The sequence below is a fragment of the Saimiri boliviensis genome, chromosome 4 (assembly GCF_048565385.1).
Source record: "Saimiri boliviensis isolate mSaiBol1 chromosome 4, mSaiBol1.pri, whole genome shotgun sequence".
Lineage (NCBI taxonomy): Eukaryota > Metazoa > Chordata > Mammalia > Primates > Cebidae > Saimiri > Saimiri boliviensis.
In genome coordinates, this window is record NC_133452.1 from 14,919,059 (window position 1) to 14,937,625 (window position 18,567).

General features: G+C 47.7%; 1 protein-coding gene across 8 annotated transcripts in view; it reads right to left on the reverse strand.

The window, feature by feature from the left end:
- Nucleotides 1-18,567, reverse strand: part of TIAM2 (TIAM Rac1 associated GEF 2) — a 268,861-nt gene that overhangs the window by 13,283 nt on the left and 237,011 nt on the right. For all 8 annotated transcript variants that reach the window (XM_074397228.1, XM_074397223.1, XM_074397222.1 and 5 more), the window contains 3 exons: nucleotides 4,526-4,705; nucleotides 1,208-1,276; nucleotides 506-631 (listed from right to left, as the gene is read on the reverse strand). In XM_074397228.1, the coding sequence (XP_074253329.1) occupies nucleotides 506-631; nucleotides 1,208-1,276; nucleotides 4,526-4,705 (375 nt within the window). The remainder of the gene's footprint in view (nucleotides 1-505; nucleotides 632-1,207; nucleotides 1,277-4,525; nucleotides 4,706-18,567) is intronic.

The window sequence follows — 18,567 nt, forward strand, 5'->3', positions numbered from 1 at the left end:
ACTCCACACTGCTTGGGTAGAATGATGCTGTCTGTATGGTTCCAAGTCCCTAGGCGACTGCCTTCTGCCCTCTCTTCCTTGGAGGGGCTTCCTGCCCATCACTGTGGCTTACACAGATTCTTTGGAGCACCAGTTCTTCATAGAAGAGAGGGGTTGAGCCCAGCAATTAAAAACTTCTACTCTTGATCCCAGATTCACATGACCACAGAGAAGAAGGATTGGACATAGGGTAAGTGCTCTGGTTTCAGAAGCAACCACCCTGGATATCCTTCAGAGCAGCTGAGAAAAGGGCATGTGTGTGGTCAACAACCAGGTGGGCGGTGCTGCTGGACTTCTGACCGCCAGAAGCACGTGCGCCAGGAAAAAAAAACACAGCCTTTACCGCCTGCCAAGGAAAACGGTGCAAGGAAAGCATCTGGAACATCCTGAACAAATGCTTTCTCATGGGAGAACTGTACACCATATCCACTTATTTTTACTTTAAGCCTAAATCTGAGATACTCACTCTAAACTGTGAGGGGGTTTCCAGGATGTTAAAGTCAGATGATGCTGAAATCCCATCCTCCAGGGTCTCCAGAAACACCTTCTGAAACTCAAGCATCTCTGGCAAACTTCCAAAAAGTGACTCCATCTAAGTGAAGACCAGGATTTGAAGAGCGGATTAGCCATGGAGTTCGGGATACCACATTAACTCTTGGGCCCACAGATAAATGGCAAGGAAGTTCTTTTTCACGGAAAAGCAGACAGAAAGTATATCCTTTAAGAAGACAACCCATTCATTATGGGATATGGTTTATACATAGAAAGTTTCACAGCTCCATCCCCTATAATTCTCCATTTCTACAGTCACTTTTTAAGTGGATACAAAATTCTCAGAATTCAAAAAAAATGGAAGTCAGTAAAAAAGAACTATTATGTGGTTTAACATTACAAAGGTATGTACTGAAAAGTAATTTCTGATCACACTCTCTTCTGCCTCAAAAAGAGCATAGCCATCCCTCTGCCTGTGTAAACCCTCTGCCACTGTCAGGCAGCCGAGACCACAGCAGTGTCTTGGGAGGAGGCTATGGCTGGGACTCTCAGAAGACCCTTAAGTCTTCGGATGTTCTTTTGGGATCAATAGAGATAATCTCATAGGAGTTCTGCTAAAGGCAAACAGAGGCTAACCTGTGGGTCACTGCATAGAAGGAAGGTCATTATTATTTACCTCATCTTGGGTAAGAAAGGTCTCATTCTGAAGTGGCTCCAAGTATAATTCAAAGAGGCAGCTCAGATCCTGAAAGAAAACAGACGAAAGTGTCTTCAACACTCTAGTCTCCAGAATACCCATGAAATTCAGGTAGCAGCAAACTGGCAGCAGCTCCCAAGGCTCCCATCAGGATAATAAAGTTTGTATCTTGTTGAAATTCTTTTTTTTTTTTTTTTTTTTTGAGACAGTCTTGCTCTGTCACCCAGGCTGGAGTGCAGCTGAGCAATCTTGGTTCACCACAACCTTTGCCTCCTGGGTTCAAGCGATTCTCCTGCCTCAGCCTCCCAAGTCGCTGAGACTACAGGTGTACTCTGCCATGCTTAGCTAATTTTTGTATTTTTAGTAGGGGCAGGGTTTCACCAGGTTGGCCAGGCTGGTCTCAAACTCCTGACCTCAGGTGATCCTCCTGCCTTGGCCTCCCAAAGTGCTAAGATTACAGGTGTGAGCCACCACACCTAGCCTTTGTTGAAATTCTGGACCCTAAACGTGGTGATTATTGCTCATCTAATTCAAAGATGTTAATACCACAATACAGGCAACAGCTGGATTCCACACCTTTCTAGCTCGATCATTGCCTCTGCTTAGGTAAGTGTCTTGGTGACAGAAACACCCTTTCCTCGGGCCACTGCAGCAGGCGCACTCACTTCCCTGCAGAGGAAGGCAGTCTGTGTGGCACTGGTGTCAGGTGCAGCCCAGCTCCTGGCTTCTTCTGCCTCAAGGAGCACAGTGAGAGGTCCAGCATGGAGCTGGGAGGGTCAAGGTATGGGGAGCCCTTCAACTTTGGGGTTGACAGATTCACAGAATTTCAGACTCACATATTCAAAGGCAATACAACATTTCCACAGAGCTTCAGCTATAATGGCTAAACTCAAAGCCATATTTGGGTCTCTTAAAAATGAGGCTCCAGCAGGACAGTATAGTGGGAGTAGACTGCAGTCACAAAGCCCATGAGCAAAAGGTTTTGTTTAATAATTTTAAGCCAAAACCGGGCACGGTGGCTCATTCTTGTAATCCCACCACTCTGGGAGGCCGAGGTAGGTGGATTACCTGAGGTCAGGAGTTTGAGACCAACCTGTCCAACCTGGTGAAACCCTGTCGCTACTTAAAAAAATTAGCCGGGCATGGTGGCACACACCGGTAGTTCCAGCTACTCGGGAGGCTGAAGCAGAACTATCACTTGAACTCAGGAGGCAGAGGTTGCAGTGAGCGAAGATCATGCCACTGCACTCCAGCCCGGGCAAGAGAGTGAGACTCCATCTCCAAAATAATAATAATTTGAAGTCAAAACCAGGATATAATTTCATGATAGAAAAGATTTCTCTTTTATTCTGAAGAATCCTGAGTCCTAAAATACTAGAGGCAGTTGACTGCAAAATCAGCTATAACAACTCCCTCACTTCCCAAGACAGGAAGCTAAGACCCAGAGAGCTTTATAAAGACCAAAACACCCCCAGAACTTTCTGGCACTAGTTCGGAGAGCGATGCTGTTTCACAATAAACACCTCCCTGGCCTTCCCCCACCATATTCCACACTGGACCATAGAGAAGGGAGATGACAGAAGTTACAGACTCATCATCTCAGGGAACACACAGATGCCAAAAATTTCAAGGAGCATGCAGGGATCCAGGTTAAAAACGACAAGATTCTGTGTTAAACATCAGCAACAAAAAAGAAATGAAAAAACGATGTGTGTGTGAATCACAAGCGGCACCAAGCACGGGTGATTTTGTGAGTGCTGGGGCTGGCAGTCATTCCTCAAGGGCTAGTGCTGCCCGGGCGGACTCACTGCGCCGCAAGGCTGGTCCGCTTGGAGCTGTGGGGGGCAAAGTGCTGCGACCTGGGGGGCCCTAAGAAAACAAAGTGCAGGTTTCTTGCAGAGAGAAGGAAGAGTCGCTCCTTGTCTACGTCACCCACGACACCACCTGAGTACTCTGCCAGCCTGTCACTGACATGACCCTCCCAGCACAGTGTGGCCTAATAGTAAACTCCAATGACACCATTAACAAAAGGGATATCCATTCTCCTCTCAGCTCTGCCCTTGACTCTGGAGCAAGAGCTCCAGGACTATTCTCAAGATGTCAGAAGGGCTCCGAAGCTTCCAAAACATCTACAGCTCCCCACAGTGACTTGGGAAAAGCTGACTATGGAGACGGATTATTCAGAAATCGAGTCTGGACAGCCTGGCTGTTGACTTCATCTCCACATCCTGGATGCGGGACAAGGCATAATGGAAAGCAACACAAAATTGTCGTCTCTTTAACTTTTCTTTTTCCCCTTTGAGACCAAAAGAAGGGGCTTTGGGAAGCTCTCCTGGTCTACCTGTAAATAAAGCCTTTCGTAAAGTCCAGGTAAAACAGTGACATTAACCAAAGGGGAAGCTCAGATCTGTCTTGCGGAGAAAGAAGGTAATAGCTGCACATGTGTGCCAAGCCTTCATTCGTGGACTCAGCAAATCAGAGCTGGAAGGCATGTAGAGAAGAGCAGGGACCAACTGTCTCAGACCCCAGATGAGGGAGTTCAGGGGGCCATCCAAGGCCTTGCAGCCAGATGGAGGCAAAGCCTGGCCTGGACAACTTCGCTCTCCGCGCCGGGCCACACTGCTTCAGTAACTGACAAATGAAGCAAGCTTCAGATGGTCCCAAAGCTCCAGGAAACACTTGACAGCAAAAGAACTCTGCTCCCCGGGCTCCTGTATTCTTTATAAAATCTTTCTCAAACCACTGACTGGGGGCTTACGAGATGGATAAATTCTTCGGGTACTCGAGATACTGGCCACTGCCCCTTCACAATGGTTCAAGGATATTTCCATGTGCTGACCACTCCCCAACATCGGGGCTCCGTGCTACACAATGGCCACCAGCAGGCAGGGCTGGCCCGGGCCACTGCCGGGACTGTGGGGGCCTGGATCAGCCATCACATGTGTACAGATTGTTCCCAAGTTCCTCATCACCTAAAATGATCTGTCTCCCCTTTTACTAAACCAGTACAGACTCCCCTCCCACAGATTGCAAATGACAAACCAGAACATCTGTTTCCATAGCGAAAGCTACCTTGGTAACAAAAAAAGCCAAGGATCTAGTTTTCTGAGTCTCCTCAGCTCTTCCACCCTCTCACTCCTCCCCTCCCTTCCTCGCAGCAATTCACTGATTCAAGGAGCAGGCGTCCACCTGGGGAGTGGCAGGTGTCGCAGGCAGGGGTGATCTGGGGACCTCTGCCAGGACATCACTCGCCGTCAGCAAAGAGGCGTGAATGCACGAATGCCCAGCTCTCCTCACCTTCACATAGGACTTCTCTGTGTCCACGAGCTCTTGGATGACTTTGCGGAGACGGTCTGCATCAGAGAGGTGGCGGGCCAGAGGCCTCGGAGGAGGATCCTGACTGTCCCGTGGTCCCTCCATGCCGTTGGCCTGAGTGTCCTTAAAACTCCTGCACAGTGCAGTGATCTGCTCAGCACTCTGAGAGAGGACAAGAGGTGGAAAATAATGCACGGGCCCCTCCCTGTTGGTATCCGCTGCCCCCAAGGGCACCAAGTGTCTCTGTCTGTGCTCAGCAGGCATCTCGGAGGGGCCTCCCTGTAGGGCAAATGGTTTCATTCACCTCACACCCCTCTGGCTATCATTTCAGATCTGAGTGAGGAAGATGTGCGCCCACACGCATGTTCAGTGTTTACACACGAGGCTCTCCATTGTCACATCGGCTGTTAGATGTGTCTCTGGAGCTGAAATTACAGAGTCATGGCCTAGGGCTAACCCTCTGCAGTCAAGGGGAGGTAGCTCTGAAATCAGGAAGTTACGACTTTCTAGGGAACATGAGGAGCAGATGGCTTCAACTGGCCTGGGGTCCCCTCAGTGGCTGGCCTGCTCCAGTTTTCCATCATCGCTCCCCATCCCCCACCCCAGAACAGCCCAGAGAGACTCAGGAGAGGTGCAGCCCAAGAGCAATTTCAGGACAACTTGGCCACAGTGAGCCCGGAGTTGTACCCTCCAATCTAACCGTTTTGCTCCACAGTCTTGTGCCAAGTAGCAGTTAGGAGTGAAAAAGCCTTGAGCTGGTGCACATGCCCATAATGGAGAAGCAGCAGATGAAGATGGTAAGATCCTCGCCCTAAAGGAGTGCGGAGCCCTGAGAGGGCATGGGCAGGGAACAGAAGACACACAAAGCCTGGTGAGGGTAAGAGGCCAGGGATAAACCAGCCTCGGGGGAAACCTCCGTGAGGAGGGAGCTGAGCTGGTCTTAGCAGGGAGCCAGGGCGAGGCCTAGGGGGTGTGGACCCAGAGGAAATCCTCACTTCCGGTCTTGGGAAAGGAATCACACAGATGAAAAGACAGGAAGGAACATGGCCGTCTGGGGGGACCGTCGGCCTCTGATGCAAGCTCCTATTCAGACAGAAGCACAGCGTGCTGCCATCTTCTCAAGGAGAGCCCATCTGCACCTGCCTGCCTTTGCCTGGAAAACCTCATGGGTGTCCACCCTGAAACGCTTCCACAGTTGCTGGAGAAGGGTCAGATTACAAAGTGTTCATTTACTTCTCATTCTTTCCATTCCACCCACACATCTTCACCCCATCTCACCACCTCCGTCTAGAAGCCCAGTGAGGGCAGGGTGGCTTCTTCCTCACATCTTTGCCAACACCCAGCTCAGTGGCCGGCACTGGAAGTGCTCAGCCCACTCTGCCACACTGAAATTCTTACTGAACAACAACACAAATGACTGGCATCCATCAACAGCTGGCAACTGTCCAGCTCTCAGCTGAAAAACACTCCTTTTCTTGGCTTAAATGCCTTCGTACCTGACCTCTATCCATCTCTGTCTTGGGGTAAGAAGCTGAACTCCTCAGAAGCATCCTTAATAGTCACTTAATTCATTTTCTTTGCTTGGCTATTTCAAAACACAGCTTCCACAGCATGCCGGTCAACCTTGGTAGCCTGATGCATGCTTTTTATACAGTCTGTCTCTTCACAAACAAGCATGCCAAAATAAAAGCAGCCCACTCTCAACTGCCCTCTCTGTTCTATGCCCCAGCCCCCACCAACACAGTGTTGTCATATGATAGAAATGTACAATCCACATTAAAACTCAACATTGATCCCCTGGCTGGTCTTTCAGTTGAATTCAGTGGGCATTAATTGAGGGCCTGCTCTGTCTCCAAAGAAGTAGAAGACAGTTCCTACAGAAAGAGGTAAGCCTCACCAACGCCGGAAACCCCAAAGCATAGCCTAAGGCAGTCTGGAATAAACACAGACTTGTGTGGAACAAATGAAGAGTTATAATGCACATTAAATGAATAGAGGCGGCATTTGGAATCAGTTGTCCAGGAAGCCTTTGGTAAAAGGGTCGTAACGTGTCCTGGAGGGAGTGTACTCCCAGAGAATGCGCCAAAGGTGCAGTGGGAAAAGGAGCCCAGTAACGTTCTGGGCTGACCTCAAGGGGCAGGGAAGGGTGAGGCCCTAGCAGACGTCTGCCAAGGGAGCTCCCAGATGGCTGGGCTCCTTCAGTAGAACTGCTTCTCTTTTGAGTGGGGCACGGCTGAAAAGATAACTGAAAATGAGGATTCGACTTTGGAACTGGGTAACAGGCAGAGGTTGGAACGGTTTGGAGGGCTCAGAAGAAGACAGGAAAATGTGAGAGTTTGGAACTTCCTAGAGACTTGTTGAATGGCTTTGACAAAAATGCTGACAGTAACGTGAACAATAAGGTCCAGGCTGAGGTGGTCTCAGATGGAGAGGAGGAACTTGTTGGGAACTGGAGCAAAGGTGACTCCTGTTATGTTTTAACCAACAGACTGGCAGGATTTTGTCCCTGCCCTGGAGACTTGCGGAACTCTGACCTCGAGAGGGGTGACTTAGGGTATCTGGCAGAAGCCATTTCCAAGCAGCAAGGCATTGAAGACATGACTTGAATGCTGTTATAGTCATTCAGTTTTATAGGGTAAGCAGAGCATAACGCTTTGGAAATTTGTACCCTGACAATGCAATAGAAAAGAAAATCCATTTCCTGAGGAGAAATCCAAGCTGGCTGCAGAAATTGGCATAAGTAATGAGGAGCTGAATGTTAATCCCCAAGACAACAAGGAAAATATCTCCAGCGCAGATCAGAGGTCTCCGCAGCCCTTCCCGTCACAGGCCTGGAGTCCTAGGAGGTAAAAGTGGTTTCCCGGGCTGAACCCAAGGTCCTCGTGCTGTGTGCAGCCTAGGAACTTGGTGCCCTGAGTTCCAGCCACTCCAACTGTGGCTGAAAGAAGCCAACACAGAGCTTGGGCCATGGCTTTAGAGGGTGCAAGTCTCAAGCCTTGACAGCTTCCATGTGGTGTTGAGCCTGTCAGTGCACAGAGTCAAGAACTGGGGTTTGGAACCTCAGCCTAGATTTCAGAGGAGGTATGGGAGTGCCTGGATGTCCACGCAGAAGTTTGCTGCAGGGATGAGGCTCTCATGGAGAGCCTCCACTAGGACAGTGCGGAAGGGAAGTGTGAGGTCGGAGCCCCACACAGGGTCCCTACTGGGACACCGCCTAGCGAAGCTGTGGGAAGAGGGCCACCGTCCTCCAGACCCCAGAATGGTAGACTTGCACCCTCCACCTGGAAAAGCTGCAGACACTCAATGCCAGGCCTTCATGAAGGCAGCCAGGAGGGTGGCTGTACCCTCCAAAGCCACAGGGATGGAGCTACCCAAGACTGTGGAAACTCACCTCTTGCATCTGTGTGAGCTGGATGTGAGACGTGGAGTCAAAGGAGATCATTTTGGAGCTTTAAGATTTGACTGCCCCACTAGATTTCGGAATTGCATGGGCCCTGTAGTCCCTTTGTTTTGGCCAATTTCTCTCATTTGGAATGGCTATATTTACCCAATGTCTGTACCCCCATTGTATCTATGATGTAACTAACTTGCTTTTGATTTTACAGGCTCATAGGTGGAAGGGACTTGCCTTGTCTAGGATGAGACTTTAGACTGTGGGTTTTGGGTTAATGCTGAAATGAGCTGAGAGACTTTGGGGGACTGTTGGGAAGGCATGACTGGTTTTGAAATGTGAAGATTTGGAAGGGGCCACTGGCAGAATGATACGGTTTGGCTCTGTGTTCCCACCCAAATCTCATCTTGTAGCTCCCATAATCCCCATGTATTGTGGGAGGGGCCCAGTGGAAAATGACTGAATCATTGGGGTGGGTCTTTCCCATGCTGTTCTTGTAATAGTAAATAGGTCTCACAAATTTAATGTTTTTAAAAACAGGACTTTCTGTGCACAAGCTCTCTTTTGCCTGCTGTCATCCATGTAACATGTGACTTGCTTTTTTTTTATTTTATTTTGAGATGGAGTCTCACTCTGTCAGCCAGGCTGGAGTACAGTGGCATGATCTCAGCTCACTGCAATCTCCACCTTCTGGGTTCAAGCAATTCTCCTGACTCAGTCTCCCGTGTAGCTGGGATTATAGGTGTCCACCACCACGCCTGGCTAATTTTTGTATTTTTAGTAGAGACAGGGTTTCACCTTGTTGGCCAGGCTGGTCTTGAACTCCTGACCTCAGGTGATCCACCTGCCTCAGCCTCCCAAAGTGCTGGGATTACAGTGTGAGCTACCACGCCCGGCTGTCATGGGTGTTTCTTAAAAAACTCCCCCAAGTGTTGCTAATGTGTGGCCTGCATGAGAACTACTAGTCTACTCATCCTTACAGCTCACATTCTCCTTGGATTTCTGGGAGTGGTGCCGGCTCCAGTGGGATCACCTGTCCCCAGGGACTCCACTGAGGCATGGGGACTGAACTCATAGACTAGAGGAAATAAATGGAATCACAGCCATGACCCTGGTGTTCTGGGTGTGGCCTCCTGTGAACTGAGCTAAAACATTCATGATGATAACACTCAGACTCCAAGACTCATTTGATTTGAAATCACTGTACTGGGATTTGTACCACAAGCTCAGACAATATAATTCTGCAGGCCTGAAACCTAACAGTTCCCAGGGCTATAGAGTCTGTATTAAGTTTGAATATACTGTATATAATAGGATCTGATACAATGCATCTTAAGTTAAATGGTATCTGGTGAGATTACAGCTTTGCTTTACTGGGATCTCAGAAATCACACCTAACAATGCAGTGTTAAAATAACGAGATTTTACAAATTATCTTGCCATTTTAGAAAATCAGAATTCATTTTACGAACTTTCCTGGTAAGAGTAACTTCCAAAAAGTGAATGTTAACTAAGATTTTTCATAGCAAATCTACTTCTTAAAGTACCACAATTAAGTGCTCAAGTGCTTAAAGCCACCTTTCACACATTTAACATGTTAGCTGTTGTCTAAGGGAGTTGGTGAGGATTACTTGGGACCAAAAGGAGGCAGGGCCCCCAATAGAAGAGTAATTATAAATGTGTCTTTCAGATTGTATCTGAAGGGTTACTTGGGTGATTACATTTCAGTTCAGCCATTGTTCATGATGTTTATAAACAGAGGGACATTCTGGGTGAACCTGATCAGCCCTTGATAGGAATAGTGATTATCTGGGCTGGGATCTCTTCACATGTATATGTGGTAATAGGCCTGAAAAGCACAAGTGAGACTCAGAAGATACGGGCTGCAGCCCCTGCTCAGCCCCCAGCCTTCCATGAGCTCCTGGGCAAGTCTTGATTCTAAGTCTTTAGTGTCGTTCCTGATGATATGGCAGCAGGAATGCCTATTCCATCAAGTAACCCCTCAAATTGCCATCTGGGTCAAGAAAAAAAGGAAACTCCCATTTGCTGAGCAGCGGCTGTACACCAGGGACAGTCGAGAAGTGTTTTCACAGCACACCAGCATTGCAGCTTTACCATGACTCTCCAGGGCTTTCCAGCTGAGGGGCAAGGAGGCCTCAGTGAGACCTTAAATGGCACAGGGCCTGTTCCTCTCTCTAGCTCTGCTTCTCTTTCTAGCTGCATTCCCCTCTCTAGCTCCGTTCCCCTCTCTAGCTCTTCCTTTCTCTAGCTCCATTCCCCTCTCTAGCTCCATTCCTCTCTCTAGCTCCGTTCCCCTCTCTAGCTCTGTTCCATCTCCAGCTCCGTTCCCCTCTCTGGCTCCATTCCTCTCTCTAGCTCCGTTCCCCTCTCTAGCTCTTCCTTTCTCTAGCTCCCATTCCCCTCTCTAGCTGTTTCTTTCTCTAGCTCCATTCCCCTCTCTAGCTCCATTCAGTCTCCAGCTCTGTTCCGTCTCTAGCTCCATTTCCGTAACTCCATTCCCCTCTCTAGCTCTGTTCCATCTCTAGCTCCGTTCCCATCTAGGTCCGTTCCATCTCCTCTAGCTCCCTTCCCTCTTCTCTAGCTCCGTTCTGTCTCTAGCTGTCCACACAGTCCCTGCCAGTCCCACGTATTTAGTAGAGCACAGGCAGGTTTCTCAGGTCTCCCGCTGCCACTGCCTCCCATGTGGTCAGGGCTCTCGTGGCCCCAGGTATTCGAGGGATGCAGCCACCTGCCTCTGGAGACCACCTCTGCATAGAGAGGCAAACACGGCTCATATGCAGACAATTGGGACATCTACTGAGCCTATCCCACCCCCACCCCGGGAATGACGCTTCAAAAGCAAAAGACTGGCCTGGCACAGTGGGTCATGCCTGTAATCCCAACACTTTGGGAGAATGAGGCAGGTGGCTCACTTGAACCCAGGAGTTCAAGACCAGGCTGAAATCCATTGCTACAAAAGATAGAAAAAAAAAAATTAGCCAGCCATGGTGGCACATGCCTACGGTCTCAGCTACTCAGAAGGCTGAAGCAGGAGGATCGCTTGAGCCCAGGACACCATCCTGCACAACATAGGGAAACTCATCTTTACAAAAGATAAAAAGATTAGCCAGCCGTGGTGGCACATGCCTGTGGTCCCAGCCACTCGGGATGCTGAGGCGAGTTCAAGGTTACAGTGAGCTCTGATGACACCACTGAGTGACAGAGCAAGGCCCTGTCTCTAAAAATAAATAAATAAAAGCAAAAGACAGATGATCACAAGTTAGGGCTGGGAGTGTGTGAGGATTCAGTGGTCTAACAGCATGTGCACATGCAGAATAAAAACACTGGCACTCAAAATGTACGCCTCAGACTGGTGTTTTCCAGTTTGCGGCAATCAATGCTACGAACTTGGGTTCATCACAGGCCTCAGCTTTCATAAGAGAGCACTAAACCTCATATTTCCTTTATGAAGTCATAAAAAGATTAAATGGAAACATTTTTTTCTAAAAACTATGCTATCTGGAAAGGCAATATTATTGAACCCCACCCCCAAAAAAATTTTCTTTCAAGTTGCTTTTGTTTTTCTTTTGTTGAGACAGGGTCCATGCAGGTTACGATGCAGTGGTGCAATCATAGCTCACTGCAGCCTCGAGCTCCTGAGCTTAAGCAACCCTCCCACCTCAGCCTCCCAAGTAGCTGGAACCGCAGGCGCATGCCACCACACGCAGCTAATTCTTTTGATTTTTAGTAGAGGGAGGGGGTCTCACTATGTTGGCCAGGCTGGTCTCAAACTCCTGAGCTCCAGCAATCCTTCCACCGAAGTGCTGGGATTATAGGTGTCAGCCACCACACGGGGCCTTTATTTCAGGTTTTTAAGGTTATACTAAGATTGATCCCTGCTTGAAAATGATTTTATTTTATTTATAGATGAGGAACAGCCTACTCAAGAGTTCTGAATTCAGGCAGACGTCTAAGCAATTGTTTCTGTTTTAATGTATGGATAATAAGCACATCTTCTTGTCTATTTTCAAGGAGCCCATAAACCCATTTCTTGGGAGTGGCAAGAAACTGCTTATGTTGCTCAAACAGCTCGCCCAGATCCCCTTTGGAGAGATGCAGGGACACTGTCTTTGTCAAACCAGGCTCTGAGTCACTCAGATGAACCTTCTAACCTGGACTCCGTTCAATGGTTTTCATCAGAAAAATGCCATGACGGCCTCCTCTCGATGAGAGATGGTGAAATCTGCTCCCTGGATCACAACAACTTTGATACAGTCTCTTTTGTCTTATTTAGGGACATCACAGTCTGAGCCTTTTCAACTTTCCTGTGGGTTTTGGAACCTAAAAAAAAACCACTATGGGATAGGTACATCACATTATCCAGAACTATTTCAACATCATGCCTGAAATTCCATAGCTACTGCATGAAATATGTGCCAGGAGGCCACACATCAGAAGCCGAGCTCCGTGCCCACCCTTCCTGGCTCGGGGTGCAGCTGTGGCCTCATTCAGGGACTCTGGGCACTGCAAACCCTGTCTAGGCATCTGTTTGTACTGTCTGGGCTCAGAAAACACTTTCAGTCTAAGAAAAAAGGTTTAAACATGCTGCCAAATTCGGGGTAATGTTGCATACAAAAACAAGGATGAAGGACAGCATGTGCAGTGTGTCTGTTTCAATTCCTGGTCTAGCGGAAAAGCATGTTAACTTTCGGGGAATCAATAACAGACGTTACCAACACAGAAAGCTGCAAGGAAAGAGGCTGTCGCGCTGTTTGGTGAGCTGGTCTCATCACTTCTCAGTATGATCTTTCGGCAGACCCCTGGCTGCCCGCCATGGCCTCCTCTCTCTCCACATGCTGACCCACTCTGTGCTGAGCCATCGGCCTGGACCGAATCCTGACCCGCTCTGTGCCGAGCCATCGGCCTGGATCGAATCCTGACCCACTCTGTGCCGAGCCATCAGCCTGGACCGAATCCTGACCCGCTCTGTGCTGACCCATCAGCCTGGATGGAATCCTGACGCGCTCTGTGCCGAGCCATCAGCCTGGACCGAATCCTGACCCGCTCTGTGCCCAGCCATTGGCCTGGACGGAATCCTGACCTGCTCTGTCCTGGGCCATCGGCCTGAACCGAATCCTGACCTGCTCTGTGATGACCTATCGGCCTGGACTGAATCCACATCTAATGTCGTCAGAGTTTCCCCATACCAGGACATCAGTCGGAAGAACTATGGTTCCGCTACTTCTCCTGCACCTAGAGAGAATGCTGGAAAAAATACAAAATACATTTTAGGCCTGGGACAAATGGTCAATCATCCTTAAAGAAAGTCAGGCCCCAGAAAGGGTGTGGTTTACATGGTTTGTGTTGTCATACACTGAGCACTTACAATATTCCCAGTTCATTGTCTGGAAGGCATGAGGAGGCTGCACTACTAAATAATCTCAGAGCGGGATGATGCTGTCAGCTGTCACGTTCGAGCAAATTCATTAAGTCAGAAAAGTTCACTTTAGGAAAACAGAAAAAAAAAAAAGACTAAAAATTACACAAAGGACTTTTTCTCAGCTCACTCTGAACTTTGTAAAAGTCACTGCCTAACTTACAGAAAGATCTAATGTTATCCCCAAATATCACTGGCAGGGATGGAATCCAGAAGGACTACAGGGGGCTGAATGACTTCCCCAGAAAGGCTGCTGGATAGAAATAGATGATGATCTTTTTTTTTTTTATTATTGAGACAAAGTCTCTGTCACTTGGGCTTGAATGAAGTGGCACAATCTTGGCTCAGTGCAACCTCTACCTCCCAGGTTCAAGCAATTCTCCTGCCTCAGTCTCCAAAGTAGCTGGGATTATAGGCATGCACCACCAAGCCTGGCTAAGTTTTGTATTTTTAGTAGAGACAGGGTTTCATCAAGTTGGTCAGGCTGGTCTCAAACTCTCGACCTCAGGTGATCCTCCCACCTCGTCCTCCCAAAGCGCTGGGATTACAGACATGAGCCACTGCACCCAGTACAGACGATGCTCTTGAGTGGGGGTGGTTCCTGCACACCTGAACTGCACAGTGGGAACAAGGGGCCTTGTACGTCCAGCCACAGCTGCCCTGGGCCACCCCATTGCAGCCAGGTCAGAACTCTTAAGTGCTTAGGGGCAGCTGGCAGGGCCCACAGACCAATAGGAGGCAACACCAGGTCCAGTTTCTCCTGGGCTGGCATGCTCAGTGGGGCAGAGGAGGAGAGGCAGCACATCAGCCCCTGGCAGGGTGCAGTGGGAGTTAAAAAAACAGGTCCATGGTGATCAGTGACATGTAAAGGTTGGGGGACAAACCCTTCATTTTCTAGTGATACACTGAGAACTCCAGGGAAATTGCATGCAACTGTTGTATTTATCAAAATGGTACCAAAAGGATGAAGAAAGGCTGCTCCAAAGAGCCCCGTATGATTTGTCTTCTAGACCAGACAGTTCCATTGCCAAAGGTTCTATTTCCTGGGCAGAATGAGAACATAAACTGTGGATGTAAAGTCACCTGAAGAAACTGCATTATGAATAGGAGCTATATGCAGCAGCTGCCATGATGCCAGAGACCAACCTCTGCTGACCAAAAAAGAAGGACGAGATTTACCGGTAAGGGAAGAAAGTAGGGCTGGGCGTGGCAGCTCATACCTGTAATCCCAGCACACTGGGAGGCCGGGGCGGGCGGATCACTTGAGGTCAGGAGTTCGAGACCAGCCTGACTAATATGGTAAAACCCCATCTCTACTAAAAACACACAAAAAAAATTAGACGGGTGTGGTGCCACATGCCTCTAATTCCAGCTATTCAGGAGGCTAAGGTAGAAGGATTGCTTGAACCTGGGAGGCAGAGATTGCAGTGAGCCAAGATTGAGCCACTGCACTCCAGCCTGGGTGACAGAGAAAGACTCCATCTCAAAAAATAAAGAAAAAGTAGGCCTGCAGTTTTAATTTTTATGTATATTTACTATATATAAATATGCATGCATAGATTTTTATAAAATTTAACTACATGTATAATAAATGCAGTGGTTAACACTGCCTTTCAAGTTATTTTAATCTTTTGGCTTATCTGCATTTTCTCATTTTTTTATAGCAGTGGAATTTAAAAAAAATTTTTAATGGGATTTTTTTCTATCACTTAAGACAAAATTATTTAAGGCAGAAAAGACCTGATAAGATATTCTGCCTCCACTGCTTCCATGAAGACACTGTGATGAACAAGACTGGCACAATCCCTCCCCAAGTCTGGTAGGGAAAACAAGCTTTGGGCAAGTCATTCACGTGTGACCAGTGCCTGAAGTGCAGGGTCCTACAAAAACACAAGACAGACAGCTCCTCTGATTGGAGCAAGGACAGGGATGGCTAACACTGGAGCCAGGGTTAAAGTCAGCTAAATGATGCTCAGCTTGGGGCTGGGGGAAGCACAGAGTGTGTCAAGAACCAAGGGCCAGTGTAACTGTGGTCCAAGGTGGGAGAGAGAGGCAAGACCTGGCGGGTGCGAGGTAGGAACTATGGATACCACAAAGCCAAGAGGGGCGTGAGGTGGTGAACTTCCTATGAAGAAGACAAGCTCAAGGACAGCAGGGGTGGGCAGGGGAGACCTACCGGGAGGCGAGTGCAGCATTCCTGGTGTGATACTGCAGCAGCCCTGCTGCCTGCTGGACACACAGCTTACAGGTGACAGCACGATGGGCTATGTGGCAGATTTGCATTCTCAGGGGTACAGGTGTCACCTGGTGATATGGTTTGGCACCAGATCCCCACCCAAATCTCACCTTCAATTGTGATAATCCCCATATGTCATGGGAGGGTCCTGGTGGGAGGTAATTGAATCATGGGGGCAGCTTTCTCCTGTGCTGTACTCATGAAAGTAAGTCTCACAACATCTGATGGTTTTACAAAGGGCAGCTCCCCTGCACACACACTCTTGCCAGCCACCATGTAAGACGTGCCTCTGCTCCTCCTTTGCCTTCCGCCATGATTGTGAGGCCTCCCCAGCCGTGTGGAACTGTGAGTCCATGAAACCTCTTTTTCTTTATAAATTACCCAGTCTCGGGTAATTCTTCATAGCAGTATGAAAATGAACTAATACACCTGCACTCTGCCCCCTTTCATGATCCCACTATAAGTGTGAAACTCACACCAATGGTCTCAGAATGTGCTTGGGACTAAGCTTTTCTTCAACAATTACTTTTTTCAAGACAGGAGACTTAGGCACACAGGTTCTGGAGTAAAACCCTGGCCATGGCAACGACCAGCTGTGTGATCCTGGCTAACTGCTCCCAGACTCATTTTAGTTGCCTGTAAAACTAGGGATCACATTTAAAAGGTGGTCAAGAGCATTCAGTGAGATAAAATATGGAAAAATACTTAGCATAGTATAAGGAATGCACAAAGGCCAGAGCTCAAAAAATGATATAATTTGCCCAGGATGTTCAATGTCTCAAATTCTGCTATTTTATGAGTATGGAAGAATAAATTTTCTGAGTGCCCCCAAAGGAAGGGCAAGAACAAATTCATTTCATCGGCAGTTTCTTACTGGGCACCTCCTGTCTGCCAGGCGAAGCTCTGCATGTGGGGATAAAAGGCAGAGAGAGGCAACAGGCACAGTGACAACGAAACTCAGCATCTCAGTAAAGTGGTGAGGGCCATGGGAAGAGTGACACAAAGGGAGGCGTGCAGAAGTGGCTGGAGTGGGCAGCTCCAGCCATGTTCAGAGAGGGAAGGGAAGGAGTGGGGAGTGGCCACCCGCTGTCTGGAGGAAACGTGGACACACTGCCCTGAGAAGGCAGAGGCACATGTGTGTCCCAAGCGGCAAATCCTCAGAGCCTGGGGCCAGGGCCCAGGAAGGCAGGTCAGAGCTGCATGCTGGAGAGAGGAAGTCCCAGACCAGAGTCACAGGCAGGGCCCCGGCTCCCCAGGAAGGAGGAACAGAGCAGCTGGTGGCAGAGCGGTGGGAACAGGAGGAGCCCCACGCTTGTGTGTCCTCGCTGCCTGCCTTCTGCTCGGTTTCCTTATTTAACAGGAGTTTGGTCAGAATTCAGGAACGAAGAAGGTATGTTCTTCTGCCAAGGAAGTTTCAAAGGGCGGGGCAGCATTTTTACACAACCAGCCACCTCTTTCACGTAAAATTCGGTGTTTCAATGTTACCCTTAAAGCTAATCTAATGTATGCCTCCTGTGCCAGGAACTGCGTTTTCTCTGACCCATTTTTCACCCGGAAAGAAAGATATGGCTTTGCTTCTCATTAACCTGTGCATCAAGAAAGAGGCACATGGACCAGAACCTTTTCTTGACTTCTGGATACTATATACTTTATAGCAGGCATCCCCAAACTTTTTACACAGGGGCCAGTCCACTCCCAGACTATTGGAGGGCCACCACGTACTGTGCTCCTCTCACTGACCAACAGTGAAAGAGGTGCCCCTTCCTGAAGTGCGGCGGGGGGGCCGGATAAATGGCCTCCGGGGGCCGCAGTTTGGGGATGCCCTGCTTTATAGTATAAAAAACTCTAATGACACCACTCTGAAACAAACAGGTGAGTCAAGGTGGATGATTAGAGAAGGGGTCAGCAAATTATAGCCTAAGGGCCAAATCCAGCCTGCCACCTGTTACTGGAAATAAAGTTTTATTAGAATTCTGCTACACTCATTCCTGCTGCCTGCTACTGCAAATAAAGTTTTATTAGAACTCTGCCATGCACACTCTTCTCCATATTGGCTATGACTGCTTTCACACTATAATGCAGAGTTGGGTCATTTCAATGGGTTAAAATATTGACTATCTGGCCCTTTACAAAAAAAGTTTGCTAACTCTTGATATAGAGAGATGAGCCGAGATCAAAAAGGAGTCTTTCTTTGAATTAAAACTCAAAATAATTGATAAAACTTCATTCTGAAACTTTTCTGTATGTAAACAAAAGTATAAATTTTTAAAATGACTTTTATGTTATTTGTCTAGAGACTACAATGATACTTTAATTCACAAAAGACATAACAACTTTTATGTAGTATCCTTTCAACTATGTCAAAACAACAACCACAACAACAAAACAAACAAACAAACAAACAAACAAACAAACAAAAAACCTGCCTGCTCACCCAGCTCAGATCCAGGCCTCAAAAAAACAGTGCATAATTTCTCTAAACTATTTTTACTTTATTTTGTGCTGCTTTTTGACAAAAGGGATGATTCTTTTTGCTTTTCCTATGTCCTGATTTGGGGCATTAAGACATATTTAAATTATTTCTGTGATAACTTTATATCATTTAACATACATTGTAAATACATTTATCTAATTAAAGAAGTCTCGAAACCAACATCTTTCAACTTGATTTTGGGGGAAAACATGTACTCAACTACGACTTTTCTGATCTTTTAATATTGCCCTCCACCTAGGCTTTCCCGTCCAGAGGTATTTCTCCCAGTTCATAGCTCTCTATTCATTCTCTCCCTTCAATCTTCTCTCATAGCCTACTTTTATTCTGATAATCACATAAATTAGTTTAAGCTTACATATTTACAGTAACTCTCTCTCTTCCATGGTGTTTTCATTTCACATTTTCATTCTAGTTGGTTTCCATGATGACTGCCTGTTTTATCAAACACAACATTTCTATTCCGGGA